The sequence below is a fragment of the Gobio gobio genome, assembly GCF_949357685.1.
Source record: "Gobio gobio genome assembly, chromosome: 13".
Classification (NCBI taxonomy): domain Eukaryota; kingdom Metazoa; phylum Chordata; class Actinopteri; order Cypriniformes; family Gobionidae; genus Gobio; species Gobio gobio.
This window is the reverse complement of record NC_137106.1, coordinates 1,056,057-1,073,556: the sequence shown is the minus strand read 5'-3', so window position 1 is coordinate 1,073,556 and position 17,500 is coordinate 1,056,057. Positions and strand designations below refer to the sequence as shown.

General features: G+C 55.6%; 1 protein-coding gene across 8 annotated transcripts in view; it reads left to right on the top strand.

Moving 5' to 3' along the window:
• Positions 1-17,500, top strand: part of fancm (FA complementation group M) — a 97,290-nt gene that overhangs the window by 30,779 nt on the left and 49,011 nt on the right. For all 8 annotated transcript variants that reach the window (XM_079833408.1, XM_079833405.1, XM_079833402.1 and 5 more), the window contains exons 5-10: positions 936-1,067; positions 9,820-9,952; positions 10,030-10,122; positions 12,410-12,502; positions 12,581-12,762; positions 13,297-13,503. In XM_079833408.1, the coding sequence (XP_079689534.1) occupies positions 936-1,067; positions 9,820-9,952; positions 10,030-10,122; positions 12,410-12,502; positions 12,581-12,762; positions 13,297-13,503 (840 nt within the window). The remainder of the gene's footprint in view (positions 1-935; positions 1,068-9,819; positions 9,953-10,029; positions 10,123-12,409; positions 12,503-12,580; positions 12,763-13,296; positions 13,504-17,500) is intronic.

The window sequence follows — 17,500 nt, the reverse complement described above, 5'->3', positions numbered from 1 at the left end:
GAGAGAGTCTTTTTTTGGACCAAAAAGGGCACTAAAAAAATAACAAGAATCAAATGTATTTTTTATTAACTAACATTGACAAATATTAAAATATTAATATACAATATCAAATATATTGCTCATGGTGAGTTCATGTTGGTTAATTAACTTTACAAATGAAACCTTCATGCAAGAGTTTCCATGATATCAGAAATATTAATTCCACATAATCTAGAGTTTGACATGGACTTTTTCATTTAATTTCTCTAGATTTATTTCCCCGAGCTAATAACACGAGGACCTGATGGTCTTGGATAAAAACAAATTGAATGCCATTGTCAGACTCAGAATGCTGATGAACTCGAGTTATGCTTTTATTATAATTAAGCATAACTTGCCCTTTGACCCTTTACAGTAGTGTGGTGGTGGAAGGAGAATATTCATGTTCTGTATGAGCTAACCTGCCGATCGTGTGGTTTGAGGATATAGAGCTGAACAGGAAACTCCGCCTACCGATCAATGGTGAAATGGTATAAGCGTATTGTTATTTATTAAAATATTTATAATAATAGTAATAAATATGCACCTCAGGGACAGTCGTGATGTTCTGAACACCAGCGGGCAGGATATTTTATTTCTGCTTTGCAAATGAGAATATTCTGTTCAACACAGACCAACAGTAACACTTTATTTCTCTATTTGTTCTGATCACTCGTGGCTGAAGCAGACGCCTTTATATCTCCTGAAGATGGACTGTATATTCACACACACACACACACACACACACACACACACACACACACACACACACACACACACACACACACACACACACACACACACACACACACACACACCGGTGGAGGTGTAGAGGAAGATGTGATTGTGTGCTGAAAGAGTTTGTGGGCTCTATTGTGCTGCTGAAATGAGTTTGTCACGGCCTGTTTTCCTCACAGGTTTTAGAGAAGTTCACGTCCCGTCTGACCCAGATGAGGCTGTTGAGTCACCGCGACCTCCAGTCGCTCACGAAGTACCAGATCATCCTCTCCCGAGAGCAGTTCAGACGCAACCCACCGGCCCACATCCAGGTACCGCAGAACCCACTCACTGAACCCACTCACTGAACCCACTCACTGAACCCACTCACTGAACCCACTCACTGAACCCACTCACTGAACCCACTCACTGAACCCACTCACTGAACCCACTCACTGAACCGACTCACTGAACCCACCGGCCCACATCCAGGTACCGCAGAACCCACTCACTGAACCCACTCACTGAACCCACTCACTGAACCCACTGAACCCACCGGCCCACATCCAGGTACCGCAGAACCCACTCACTGAACCCACTCACTGAACCCACTCACTGAACCCACTCACTGAACCGACTCACTGAACCCACCGGCCCACATCCAGGTACCGCAGAACCCACTCACTGAACCCACTCACTGAACCCACTCACTGAACCCACTGAACCCACCGGCCCACATCCAGGTACCGCAGAACCGACTCACTGAACCGACTCACTGAACCCACTCACTGAACCCACTGAACCCACCGGCCCACATCCAGGTACCGCAGAACCCACTGAACCGACTCACTGAACCCACTCACTGAACCCACTCACTGAACCCACTCACTGACTCACTGAACCCACCGGCCCACATCCAGGTACCGCAGAACCCACTCACTGAACCGACTCACTGAACCCACTCACTGACTCACTGAACCCACCGGCCCACATCCAGGTACCGCAGAACCCACTCACTGAACCGACTCACTGAACCGACTCACTGAACCGACTCACTGAACCCACCGGCCCACATCCAGGTACAGCAGAACCCACTCACTGAACCGACTCACTGAACCCACTCACTGAACCGACTCACTGAACCCACCGGCCCACATCCAGGTACCGCAGAACCCACTCACTGAACCGACTCACTGAACCGACTCACTGAACCGACTCACTGAACCCACCGGCCCACATCCAGGTACCGCAGAACCCACTCACTGAACCGACTCACTGAACCCACTCACTGAACCGACTCACTGAACCCACCGGCCCACATCCAGGTACCGCAGAACCCACTCACTGAACCGACTCACTGAACCCACTCACTGAACCGACTCACTGAACCCACCGGCCCACATCCAGGTACAGCAGAACCCACTCACTGAACCGACTCACTGAACCGACTCACTGAACCCACCGGCCCACATCCAGGTACAGCAGAACCCACTCACTGAACCGACTCACTGAACCCACTCACTGAACCGACTCACTGAACCCACCGGCCCACATCCAGGTACAGCAGAACCCACTCACTGAACCGACTCACTGAACCCACTCACTGAACCGACTCACTGAACCCACCGGCCCACATCCAGGTACCGCAGAACCGACTCACTGAACCCACTCACTGAACCCACTCACTGAACCCACTCACTGAACCCACTCACTGACTCACTGAACCCACCGGCCCACATCCAGGTACCGCAGAACCCACTCACTGAACCGACTCACTGAACCGACTCACTGAACCCACTCACTGACTCACTGAACCCACCGGCCCACATCCAGGTACCGCAGAACCCACTCACTGAACCGACTCACTGAACCGACTCACTGAACCGACTCACTGAACCGACTCACTGAACCCACCGGCCCACATCCAGGTACCGCAGAACCCACTCACTGAACCGACTCACTGAACCCACTCACTGAACCGACTCACTGAACCCACCGGCCCACATCCAGGTACCGCAGAACCCACTCACTGAACCGACTCACTGAACCGACTCACTGAACCGACTCACTGAACCCACCGGCCCACATCCAGGTACCGCAGAACCCACTCACTGAACCGACTCACTGAACCCACTCACTGAACCGACTCACTGAACCCACCGGCCCACATCCAGGTACCGCAGAACCCACTCACTGAACCGACTCACTGAACCCACTCACTGAACCGACTCACTGAACCCACCGGCCCACATCCAGGTACAGCAGAACCCACTCACTGAACCGACTCACTGAACCCACTCACTGAACCGACTCACTGAACCCACCGGCCCACATCCAGGTACAGCAGAACCCACTCACTGAACCGACTCACTGAACCCACTCACTGAACCGACTCACTGAACCCACCGGCCCACATCCAGGTACAGCAGAACCCACTCACTGAACCGACTCACTGAACCCACTCACTGAACCCACTCACTGAACCCACCGGCCCACATCCAGGTACAGCAGAACCCACTCACTGAACCGACTCACTGAACCCACTCACTGAACCGACTCACTGAACCCACCGGCCCACATCCAGGTACAGCAGAACCCACTCACTGAACCGACTCACTGAACCCACTCACTGAACCGACTCACTGAACCCACCGGCCCACATCCAGGTACAGCAGAACCCACTCACTGAACCGACTCACTGAACCCACTCACTGAACCGACTCACTGAACCCACCGGCCCACATCCAGGTACAGCAGAACCCACTCACTGAACCGACTCACTGAACCCACTCACTGAACCCACTCACTGAACCCACCGGCCCACATCCAGGTACAGCAGAACCCACTCACTGAACCGACTCACTGAACCCACTGAACCGACTCACTGAACCCACCGGCCCACATCCAGGTACCGCAGAACCGACTCACTGAACCCACTCACTGAACCGACTCACTGAACCCACCGGCCCACATCCAGGTACAGCAGAACCCACTGAACCGACTCACTGAACCGACTCACTGAACCGACTCACTGAACCCACCGGCCCACATCCAGGTACCGCAGAACCCACTGAACCGACTCACTGAACCCACTCACTGAACCGACTCACTGAACCCACTCACTGACTCACTGAACCGACTCACTGAACCCACTCACTGACTCACTGAACCGACTCACTGAACCCACCGGCCCACATCCAGGTACCGCAGAACCGACTCACTGAACCCACTCACTGATTCACTGAACCGACTCACTGAACCCACCGGCCCACATCCAGGTACCGCAGAACCGACTCACTGAACCCACTCACTGACTCACTGAACCGACTCACTGAACCCACCGGCCCACATCCAGGTACCGCAGAACCGACTCACTGAACCGACTCACTGAACTGACTCACTGAACCGACTCACTGACTCACTGAACCCACCGGCCCACATCCAGGTACAGCAGAACCCACTCACTGACCCGACTCACTGAACCCACTCACTGAACCCACTGAACCCACCGGCCCACATCCAGGTACCGCAGAACCGACTCACTGAACCGACTCACTGAACCCACTGAACCCACCGGCCCACATCCAGACTGAACCGACTCACTGAACCGACTCACTGACTCACTGACTGACCTGAACCGACTCACTGAACCCACCGGCCCACATCCAGGTACCGCAGAACCCACTCACTGAACCGACTCACTGACTCACTGAACCCACCGGCCCACATCCAGGTACAGCAGAACCGACTCACTGAACCCACTCTCTGAACCGACTCACTGAACCGTCTCACTGAACCGACTCACTGACTGACCTGAACCAACTCACTGACTCACTGAACCCACTTACTGACCTGAACCAACTCACTGACTCACCGACTCACTGAACCCACCGGCCCACATCCAGGTACAGCAGAACCCACTCACTGAACCGACTCACTGAACCGACTCACTGACTGACCTGAACCAACTCACTGACTCACTGAACCCACTTACTGACCTGAACCAACTCACTGACTCACCGACTCACTGAACCCACCGGCCCACATCCAGGTACAGCAGAACCCACTCACTGAACCAGCTCACTGAACCCACTCACTGAACCCACTCACTGAACCCACTCACTGACCCGACTCACTGAACCCACTCACTGAACCCACTGAACCCACCGGCCCACATCCAGGTACCGCAGAACCGACTCACTGAACCGACTCACTGAACCCACCGGCCCACATCCAGGTACCGCTGAACCGACTCACTGAACTGACTCACTGACTGACCTGAACCAACTCACTGATCACTGAACCCACTTACTGACCTGAACCAACTCACTGACTCACCGACTCACTGAACCCACCGGCCCACATCCAGGTACAGCAGAACCCACTCACTGAACCCACTCACTGAACCCACTGAACCCACCGGCCCACATCCAGGTACCGCAGAACCCACTCACTGACTCACTGAACCGACTCACTGAACCGACTCACTGAACCCACCGGCCTACATCCAGGTACCGCAGAACCCACTCACTGACTCACTGAACCGACTCACTGAAACGACTCACTGAACCCACCGGCCCACATCCAGGTACAGCAGAACCGACTCACTGAACCGACTCACTGAACCGACTCACTGAACCGACTCACTGAACCCACTCACTGAACCCACTCACTGAACCCACTCACTGACTCACTGAACCCACCGGCCCACATCCAGGTACAGCAGAACCGACTCACTGAACCCACTCACTGACTCACTGAACCGACTCACTGAACCCACTCACTGACTCACTGAACCATCCAGGTACAGCAGAACCGACTCACTGAACCCACTCACTGACTCACTGAACCGACTCACTGAACCCACCGCCACACATCCAGGTACAGCAGAACCGACTCACTGAACCCACTGAACCGACTCACTGAACCGACTCACTGAACCCACCGGCCCACATCCAGGTACAGCAGAACCCACTCACTGAACCCACTCACTGAACCGACTCACTGAACCGACTCACTGAACCCACCGGCCCACATCCAGGTACAGCAGAACCGACTCACTGAACCGACTCACTGAACCCACCGGCCCACATCCAGGTACAGCAGAACCGACTCACTGAACCGACTCACCGAACCGACTCACTGAACCGTCTCACTGAACCGACTCACTGACTGACCTGAACCAACTCACTGACTCACTGAACCCACTTACTGACCTGAACCAACTCACTGACTCACCGACTCACTGAACCCACCGGCCCACATCCAGGTACAGCAGAACCCACTCACTGAACCGACTCACTGACTCACTGACTGACCTGAACCAACTCACTGACTCACTGAACCCACTTACTGACCTGAACCAACTCACTGACTCACCGACTCACTGAACCCACCGGCCCACATCCAGGTACAGCAGAACCCACTCACTGAACCAGCTCACTGACTCACTCACTGAACCCACTCACTGACCCGACTCACTGAACCCACTCACTGAACCCACTCACTGAACCCACTCACTGACCCGACTCACTGAACCCACTCACTGAACCCACTGAACCCACCGGCCCACATCCAGGTACCGCAGAACCCACTCACTGAACCCACTCACTGAACCCACTCACTGAACCCACTGAACCCACCGGCCCACATCCAGGTACCGCAGAACCCACTCACTGACTCACTGAACCGACTCACTGAACCGACTCACTGAACCCACCGGCCTACATCCAGGTACCGCAGAACCCACTCACTGACTCACTGAACCGACTCACTGAACCGACTCACTGAACCCACCGGCCCACATCCAGGTACAGCAGAACCGACTCACTGAACCGACTCACTGAACCCACTCACTGAACCCACTCACTGAACCCACTCACTGAACCCACTCACTGAACCCACTCACTGAACCCACTCACTGACTCACTGAACCCACCGGCCCACATCCAGGTACAGCAGAACCGACTCACTGAACCCACTCACTGAACCCACTCACTGAACCCACTCACTGACTCACTGAACCCACCGGCCCACATCCAGGTACAGCAGAACCGACTCACTGAACCCACTCACTGACTCACTGAACCGACTCACTGAACCCACTCACTGACTCACTGAACCATCCAGGTACAGCAGAACCGACTCACTGAACCCACTCACTGACTCACTGAACCGACTCACTGAACCCACCGCCACACATCCAGGTACAGCAGAACCGACTCACTGAACCCACTGAACCGACTCACTGAACCGACTCACTGAACCCACCGGCCCACATCCAGGTACAGCAGAACCCACTCACTGAACCGACTCACTGAACCCACCGGCCCACATCCAGGTACAGCAGAACCGACTCACTGAACCGACTCACTGAACCCACCGGCCCACATCCAGGTACAGCAGAACCGACTCACTGAACCGACTCACCGAACCGACTCACTGAACCCACTCACTGACTCACTGAACCGACTCACTGAACCCACCGGCCCACATTCAGGTACAGCAGAACCCACTCACTGAACCGACTCACTGAACCGACTCACTGAACCCACCGGCCCACATCCAGGTACAGCAGAACCCACTCACTGAACCGACTCACTGAACCGACTCACTGAACCCACCGGCCCACATCCAGGTACAGCAGAACCGACTCACTGAACCGACTCACCGACTCACTGACTCACTGAACCGACTCACTGAACCCACCGGCCCACATCCAGGTACAGCAGAACCGACTCACTGAACCCACTCACTGAACCGACTCACTGAACCCACTGAACCCACCGGCCCACATCCAGGTACAGCAGAACCGACTCACTGAACCCACTCACTGAACCGACTCACTGACTCACTGAACCCACTCACTGAACCCACCGGCCCACATCCAGGTACAGCAGAACCGACTCACTGAACCGACTCACTGACTCACTGAACCGACTCACTGAACCCACTCACTGACTCACTGAACCGACTCACTGAACCCACTCACTGAACCCACCGGCCCACATCCAGGTACAGCAGAACCGACTCACTGAACCGACTCACTGACTCACTGAACCGACTCACTGAACCCACTCACTGAACCCACTCACTGACTCACTGAACCCACTCACTGACTCACTGAACCCACTCACTGACTCACTCACTGACTCACTGAACCCACTCACTGAACCCACCGGCCCACATCCAGGTACAGCAGAACCCACTCACTGAACCGACTCACTGAACCCACCGGCCCACATCCAGGTACAGCAGAACCGACTCACTGACTCACTGAACCCACCGGCCCACATCCAGGTACAGCAGAACCGACTCACTGACTCACTGAACCGACTCACTGAACCCACCGGCCCACATCCAGGTACAGCAGAACCGACTCACTGAACCGACTCACCGACTCACTGAACCGACTCACTGACTCATTGAACCCACCGGCCCACATCCAGGTACAGCAGAACCGACTCACTGAACCGACTCACTGACTCACTGAACCAACCGCCCCACATCCAGGTACAGCAGACACCCCTCACTGAATCACTAACCTGAACCGACTCACTGTCTCACTGAACCCACCGCCCCACATCCAGGTACAGCAGACACCACTCACTGAACCGACTCACTGAACCCACTCACTGAACCGACTCACTGACTCACTGAACCAACCGCCCCACATCCAGGTACAGCAGACACCCCTCACTGAATCACTAACCTGAACCGACTCACTGACTCACATCCACATCCAGGTACAGCAGACACCCCTCACTGAATCACTAACCTGAACCGACTCACTGACTCACTGAACCCACCGCCCCACATCCAGGTACAGCAGACACCCCTCACTGAATCACTAACCTGAACCGACTCACTGACTCACTGAACCCACCGCCCCACATCCAGGTACAGCAGACACCACTCACTGAACCCACTTACTGACCTGAACCAACTCACTGACTCACTGAACCCACTTACTGACCTGAACCAACTCACTGACTCACTGACTCACTGAACCCACCGCCACACATCCAGGTACAGCAGAACCGACTCACTGAATCACTGACCTGAACCAACTCACTGACTCACTGAACCCACCGCCACACATCCAGGTACAGCAGACACCACTCACTGAACCAGCTCACTGAACCACTGCACTGAACCGACTCACTGCACTGAGCTGACTCACTGCACTGAACCGACTCACTGCACTAAACTGACTCACTGCACTGAACCGACTCACTGTACTGAACTGACTCACTGCACTGAACTGACTCACTGAACCGACCTGCTGCACCGAACCAACTCACTGACTTGCTGCACTGAACTAACTCACTGACTCACTGCACTGAACCGACTCACTGCACTAAACTGACTCACTGTACTAAACTGACTCACTGCACTGAACCGACTCACTGCACTGAACCAACTCACTGTACTGAACTGACTCACTGCACTGAACTGACTCACTGAACCGACCTGCTGCACCGAACCAACTCACTGACTTGCTGCACTGAACTGACTCACTGCACTGAACCAACTCACTGTACTGAACTGACTCAATGAATCGACTCGCTGCACTGAACCGACTTGCTGCACTGAACTAACTCACTGACTCACTGCACTGAACCAACTCACTGTACTGAACTGACTCACTGCACTGACTTGCTGCACCAAACCGACTCGCTGCACTGAACCGACTTACTGCACTGAACCGACTCACTGTACTGAACTGACTCACTGCACTGACTTGCTGCACCGAACCGACTCGCTGCACTGAACCGACTCGCTGTACTGAACCGACTCCGACTTACTGCACTAAACCGACTCACTGTACTGAACTGACTCACTGCACTGACTTGCTGCACCGAACCGACTCGCTGCACTGAACCGACTCGCTGCACTGAACCGACTCGCTGTACTGAACCGACTCACTGTACTGAACTGACTCACTGCACTGACTTGCTGCACCGAACCGACTCGCTGCACTGAACCGACTCGCTGCACTGAACCGACTCGCTGTACTGAACCGACTCACTGAACCGCTTGAAACCTTCACAATGACCTGTATCTGAGGTGTTCTGTCCTCAGGGGCCGCAGCAGGGGGCGATCGAGGGGGATTTCGCCCTCTGCATCAGTCTGTACCACGGCTATGAGTTACTGCAGCAGATGGGCGTCAGGTCACTCTTCCTCTTCATCCAGAACATCTTCTCTGGACCCAGAGGTGCTCAGACACTCCTCACACTCATGTTGGTCAGCTGATGATGCTCCTCACGTCATGAGCGTCTGTTGTGTTCCCAGAGTCGCCTCGGGTGAGGAACGAGCTGCAGAGGAGTCCAGTCTTCATGGATCTCTACAGGGAGATGGAGGCCATGTTTGCCACGCCCAGCCGAGGTGAGGAATACTGGGAGACTTCTGGAGCTCCAGTAGAGGGTCCAGTGAGTCACTCACTGCACTGAACCGACTCACTGTACTTAACCGACTCACTGAAACGACTCACTGTACTAAACCGACGCACTGAACCGACTCACTGAACATACTCACTGCACTGAACATACTCACTGAACCGACTCACTGCACTAAACCGACTCACTGCACTGAACATACTCACTGAACCGACTCACTAAACCGACTCACTGCACTGAACATACTCACTGAACCGACTCACTAAACCGACTCACTGCACTGAACATACTCACTGAACCGACTCACTGCACTGAACATACTCACTGCACTGAACATACTCACTGAACCGACTCACTGCACTGAACATACTCACTGAACCGACTCACTGCACTAAACCGACTCACTGCACTGAACCGACTCACTGCACTGAACATACTCACTGAACCGACTCACTGCACTGAACATACTCACTGAAACGACTCACTGCACTGAACATACTCACTGAACCGACTCACTGTACTGAACCGACTCACTGTACTGAACCGACTCACTGAACCGACTCACTGTACTGAACCGACTCACTGTACTGAACCGACTCACTGCACTGAACATACTCACTGAACCGACTCACTGTACTGAACCGACTCACTGTACTGAACCGACTCACTGCACTGAACCGACTCACTGCACTGAACATACTCACTGCACTGAACATACTCACTGAACCGACTCACTGCACTAAACCGACTCACTGCACTGAACATACTCACTGAACCGACTCACTGCACTGAACATACTCACTGAACCGACTCACTGCACTAAACCGACTCACTGCACTGAACATACTCACTGAACCGACTCACTGCACTGAACATACTCACTGCACTGAACATACTCACTGAACCGACTCACTGCACTGAACCGACTCACTGCACTAAACCGACTCACTGCACTGAACCGACTCACTGCACTGAACATACTCACTGAACCGACTCACTGCACTGAACCGACTCACTGCACTGAACATACTCACTGAACCGACTCACTGCACTGAACTAACTCACTGCACTGAACATATTCACTGAACCGACTCACTGCACTGAACATACTCACTGAACCGACTCACTGCACTGAACATACTCACTGCACTGAACCAACTCACTGCACTGAACATACTCACTGAACCGACTCACTGCACTAAACATACTCACTGAACCGACTCACTGCACTAAACATACTCACTGAACTGACTCACTGCACTAAACCGACTCACTGCACTGAACCAACTCACTGCACTGAACATACTCACTGAACCGACTCACTGCACTAAACATACTCACTGAACCGACTCACTGCACTAAACATACTCACTGAACTGACTCACTGCACTGAACCAACTCACTGCACTGAACATATTCATTGAACCGACTCACTGCACTGAACATACTCACTGAACCGACTCACTGCACTGAACTGATTCACTGCACTGAACCGACTCACTGAACCAACTCACTGCACTGAATCGACTCACTGTACTAAACCGACTCACTGCACTGAATATACTCACTGAACCGACTCACTGCACTGAACCGACTCACTGTACTGAACATACTCACTTCGCTGAACCGACTCACTGTACTGAATCGACTCACTGCACTGAACCACCTCACTGCACTGAACATACTCACTGAACCGACTCACTGCACTGAAACGACTCACTGCACTGAACATACTCACTGAACCGACTCACTGCACTGAACCAACTCACTGACTCACTGCACTGAACAGACTCACTGCACTGAACAGACTCACTGACTCACTGCACTGAACAGACTCACTGACTCACTGCACTGAACCGACTCACTGCACTGAACCGACTCACTGCACTGAACCGACTCACTGTACTTAACCGACTCACTGCACTGAACCAACTCACTGACTCATTGAACCAACTCACTGAACTGACTCACTGCACTGAACTGACTCACTGCACTGAAACGACTCACTGTACTGAAACGACTCACTGCACTGAACCGACTCACTGCACTGAACCGACTCGCTGCACTGAACCGACTCGCTGCACTGAACCGACTCGCTGTACTGAACCGACTCGCTGTACTGAACCGACTCGTTGTACTGAACCGACTCGCTGCACTGAACCGACTCGCTGCACTGAACCGACTCACTGAACTGAACCAACTCACTGCACTGAACCGACTCACTGACTCACTGCACTGAACCGACTCACTGACTCACTGAACTGTTTCATCCGCAGGGCCTCAGGAGCCGTACGTCTACAGTCACCCCAAACTGCAGAAACTGGACGAGGTGGTGCTGCAGCACTTTCAGACATGGGCGGAGCGCTCCGGTAAACTCCCACAATCCTCTCTGTCTGTGGTACTGTGTGTCCTCGTGTGTGTGATAATGTGTGTGAACTCTGACACAGGTCAGAGGGCGTCCGTTGAGGTCAGCACACGGGTCATGATCTTCTCCTCCTTCCGAGAGAGCGTGCAGGAGATCGCGGAGATGCTGAGCCGCCATCAGCCGCTGGTCAGGGTCATGACCTTCATGGGTCAGGCGTCCGCAGGGAAAGGGGTCCGCGGGTTCACACAGAAGGAGCAGCTGGAGGTACGTGAGTGTGTGTTCCTCCGGGCCTGAGCGGGAGGAGTGTGTGTGTGAGCTCAGGCTGTGTGTGTGTGAGCTCAGGCTGTGTGTGTGTGTGTGTGTGTGAGAGTGAGCTCAGGCTGTGTGTGTGTGAGCTCAGGCTGTGTGTGTGTGAGCTCAGGCTGTGTGTGTGAGAGTGAGCTCAGGCTGTGTGAGTGTGTGTGTGTGTGTGAGAGTGAGCTCAGGCTGTGTGTGTGTGAGCTCAGGCTGTGTGTGTGTGAGCTCAGGCTGTGTGTGTGAGAGTGAGCTCAGGCTGTGTGTGTGAGAGTGAGCTCAGGCTGTGTGAGTGAGCTCAGGCTGTGTGTGTGTGTGAGTGAGCTCAGGCTGTGTGTGTGTGTGAGTGAGCTCAGGCTGTGTGTGTGTGTGAGTGAGCTCAGGCTGTGTGTGTGTGTGAGTGAGCTCAGGCTGTGTGTGTGTGTGAGTGAGCTCAGGCTGTGTGTGTGTGTGTGCTGTGTGTGTGTGTGAGTGAGCTCAGGCTGTGTGTGTGTGTGTGTGCAGGTGGTGCGGCGGTTCCGCGAGGGCGGCTTCAACACGCTGGTCTCCACCTGTGTGGGTGAGGAGGGGCTGGACATTGGGGAGGTCGACCTCATCGTGTGTTTCGATGCCCAGAAGAGCCCGATCCGTCTGGTCCAGCGCATGGGCCGCACTGGGCGCCGGAGAGATGGGCGCATCATCATCATACTGGCAGAGGGCAGAGAGGAACGGGTGAGTGAGTGTGTGTGTGGGCGTGAGTGAGTGTGAGCGAGGGCGTGAGTGAGTGTGAGCGTGGGCGTGAGTGTCGGCGTGAGTGAGTGTGAGTGAGTGTGAGCGGGCGTGGGCGTGAGTGTGAGCGTGGGCGTGAGTGAGTGTGAGCGTGGGCGTGAGTGTGAGTGAGTGTGAGCCTGGGCGTTGGTGTGAGTGTGAGCGTGAGTGTGAGCGTGAGTGAGTGAGTGAGTGTGAGCGTGGGCGTTGGTGTGAGTGTGAGTGAGTGTGAGCGTGGGCGTGAGTGAGTGTGAGCGTGGGCGTGAGTGTGAGTGAGTGTGAGCGTGGGCGTGAGTGTCGGCGTGAGTGAGTGTGAGCGTGAGCGTGGGCGTGAGTGAGTGAGCGTGAGTGTGAGTGTGAGTGAGTGTGAGCGTGAGTGAGTGTGAGTGTGAGTGTGAGTGTGAGCGTGAGTGTGAGCGTGAGTGTGAGCGTGAGTGTGAGCGTGAGTGTGAGCGTGAGTGTGAGCGTGAGTGTGAGTGTGAGCGAGCGTGAGCGTGGGCGTGAGTGAGTGTGAGCGTGGGCGTGAGTGAGTGTGAGCGTGAGTGTGAGCGTGAGTGTGAGCGTGAGTGTGAGCGTGAGTGTGAGCGTGAGTGTGAGCGTGAGTGTGAGCGTGAGTGTGAGCGTGAGTGTGGGCGTGAGTGTGAGCGTGAGTGTGAGCGTGAGTGTGGGCGTGAGTGTGGGCGTGAGTGAGTGTGAGCGTGAGTGTGAGCGTGAGTGTGAGCGTGAGTGTGAGTGAGTGTGAGTGAGCGTAAGTGAGTGTGAGCATGGGCGTGGGCGTGAGTGAGTGTGAGCGTGGGCGTGAGTGAGTGTGAGCGTGGGCGTGAGTGAGTGAGCGTGAGTGTGAGCGTGAGTGTGAGTGTGAGTGTGAGCGTGTGAGTGAGTGTGAGCGTGAGTGTGAGCGTGAGTGTGGGCGTGAGTGTGAGTGAGTGTGAGTGAGCGTAAGTGAGTGTGAGCATGGGCGTGAGTGAGTGTGAGCGTGGGCGTGGGCGTGAGTGCGTGAGTGTGAGCGTGAGTGTGAGCGTGAGTGTGGGCGTGAGTGTGAGTGAGTGTGAGCATGGGCGTGAGTGTGGGCGTGAGTGTGAGTGAGCGTAAGTGAGTGTGAGCATGGGCGTGAGCGTGGGCGTGAGTGAGTGTGAGCGTGGGCGTGAGTGAGTGTGAGCGTGGGCGTGGGCGTGAGTGAGTGAGCGTGAGTGTGAGCGTGAGTGTGAGCGTGGGCGTGAGTGAGTGTGAGCGTGAGTGTGAGCGTGAGTGTGAGCGTGAGTGTGGGCGTGAGTGTGGGCGTGAGTGTGGGCGTGAGTGTGAGTGAGTGTGAGTGTGAGTGAGCGTGAGTGAGTGTGAGCATGGGCGTGAGTGTGAGTGTGAGTGAGCGTGAGTGAGTGTGAGCATGGGCGTGAGTGAGTGTGAGCGTGGGCGTGAGTGAGTGTGAGTGAGCGTGGGCGTGAGTGAGAGCGTGGGCGTGAGTGAGTGAGTGGGAGCGTGTGCGTGAGTGTGAGCGTGGGCGTGAGTGAGTGTGAGTGAGTGAGTGGGAGCGTGTGCGTGAGTGTGAGCGTGGGCGTGAGTGAGTGTGAGCATGGGCGTGAGTGAGTGAGCGTGAGTGTGAGCGTGAGTGTGAGCGTGTGAGTGAGTGTGAGCGTGAGTGTGAGCGTGGGCGTGAGTGTGAGTGAGTGTGAGCATGGGCGTGAGTGTGGGCGTGAGTGTGAGTGAGCGTAAGTGAGTGTGAGCATGGGCGTGGGCGTGGGCGTGAGTGAGTGTGAGCGTGGGCGTGAGTGAGTGTGAGCGTGAGTGAGTGTGAGTGAGTGAGCGTGGGCGTGAGTGAGAGCGTGGGCGTGAGTGAGTGAGTTGGAGCGTGTGCGTGAGTGTGAGCTTGGGCGTGAGTGAGTGTGAGTGAGTGAGTGGGAGCGTGTGCGTGAGTGTGAGCGTGGGCGTGAGTGAGTGTGAGCGTGGGCGTGAGTGAGTGAGCGTGAGTGTGAGCGTGAGTGTGAGCGTGTGAGTGAGTGTGAGCGTGATTGTGAGCGTGAGTGTGGGCGTGAGTGTGAGTGAGTGTGAGCATGGGCGTGAGTGTGGGCGTGAGTGTGAGTGAGCGTAAGTGAGTGTGAGCATGGGCGTGGGCGTGAGTGAGTGTGAGCGTGGGCGTGAGTGAGTGTGAGCGTGGGCGTGGGCGTGGGCGTGGGCGTGAGCGTGAGTGTGAGCGTGAGTGTGAGCGTGAGTGTGGGCGTGAGTGTGAGTGAGTGTGAGCATGGGCGTGAGTGTGGGCGTGAGTGTGAGTGAGCGTAAGTGAGTGTGAGCATGGGCGTGAGCGTGGGCGTGAGTGAGTGTGAGCGTGGGCGTGAGTGAGTGTGAGCGTGGGCGTGGGCGTGAGTGAGTGAGTGTGAGCGTGAGTGTGAGCGTGGGCGTGAGTGAGTGTGAGCGTGAGTGTGAGCGTGAGCGTGAGTGTGAGCGTGAGTGTGAGCGTGAGTGTGGGCGTGAGTGTGAGTGAGTGTGAGTGTGAGTGAGCGTGAGTGAGTGTGAGCATGGGCGTGAGTGAGTGTGAGCGTGGGCGTGAGTGAGTGTGAGTGTGGGCATGAGTGAGCGTGGGCGTGAGTGAGTGTGAGCGTGAGTGAGTGTGAGTGAGTGAGCGTGGGCGTGAGTGAGAGCGTGGGCGTGAGTGAGTGTGAGTGAGTGAGTGGGAGTGTGAGCGTGTGCGTGAGTGTGAGCGTGGGCGTGAGTGAGCGTGGGCGTGAGTGAGTGTGGGCGTGAGTGAGTGTGAGCGTGAGTGTGAGCGTGGGCGTGAGTGTGAGCGTGGGCGTGAGTGTGAGTGGGCGTGAGTGAGTGTGAGCGTGAGTGTGAGCGTGGGCGTGAGTGAGTGTGAGCGTGGGCGTGAGTGTGAGTGAGTGTGAGCCTGGGCGTGAGTGAGTGTGAGCGTGAGTGAGTGTGAGCGTGGGCGTGAGTGAGTGTGATCGTGAGTGTGAGTGTGGGCGTGAGCGTGAGTGTGAGCGTGAGCGTGAGTGTGAGCGTGGGCGTGAGTGTGAGCGTGAGCGTGGTCGTGAGTGAGTGTGAGTGTGAGCGTGAGCGTGAGTGTGGGCGTGAGTGTGAGTGAGTGTGAGCGTGAGTGTGAGTGAGTGTGAGCGTGGGCGTGAGTGAGTGTGAGTGAGTGTGAGCGTGGGCGTGAGTGAGTGTGAGTGAGTGTGAGTGTGAGCGTGGGCGTGAGTGTGGGCGTGAGTGAGTGTGAGCGTGAGTGAGTGTGAGCGTGGGCGTGAGTGAGTGTGAGTGAGTGTGAGTGTGAGTGAGTGAGCGTGGGCGTGAGTGATTGGGAGCGTGTGCGTGAGTGTGAGCGTGAGTGAGTGTGAGTGAGTGAGTGGGAGCGTGTGCGTGAGTGTGAGCGTGGGCGTGAGTGTGAGTGTGAGCGTGGGCGTGAGTGTGAGCGTGGGCGTGAGTGAGTGAGTGTGAGCGTGAGTGTGAGCGTGAGTGTGAGCGTGAGTGTGAGCGTGATTGTGGGCGTGAGTGTGAGAGTGTGAGCGTGAGTGAACGTGGGCGTGAGTGAGCGTGGGCGTGAGTGAGCGTGGGCGTAAGTGAGCGTGGGCGTGAGTGAGTGTGAGCGTGAGTGTGAGCGTGAGTGTGGGTGTGAGTGTGAGAGTGTGAGCGTGGGCGTGAGTGTGAGCGTGGGCGTGGGCGTGAGTGTGAGCGTGGGCGTGAGTGTGAGCGTGGGCGTGAGTGAGTGTGAGCGTGAGTGTGAGCGTGGGCGTGAGTGAGTGTGAGTGTGGGCGTGAGTGTGAGCGTGAGTGTGAGTGAGGGTGGGCGTGAGTGAGTGTGAGCGTGAGTGTGAGCGTGAGTGTGGCCGTGAGTGAGTGTGAGCGTGAGCGTGGGCGTGAGTGTGAGTGTGAGTGAGCGTGGGCGTGAGTGAGTGAGTGTGAGCGTGAGTGTGAGCGTGAGTGTGAGCGTGAGTGTGAGCGTGGGCGTGAGTGAGTGTGAGCGTTGGCGTGAG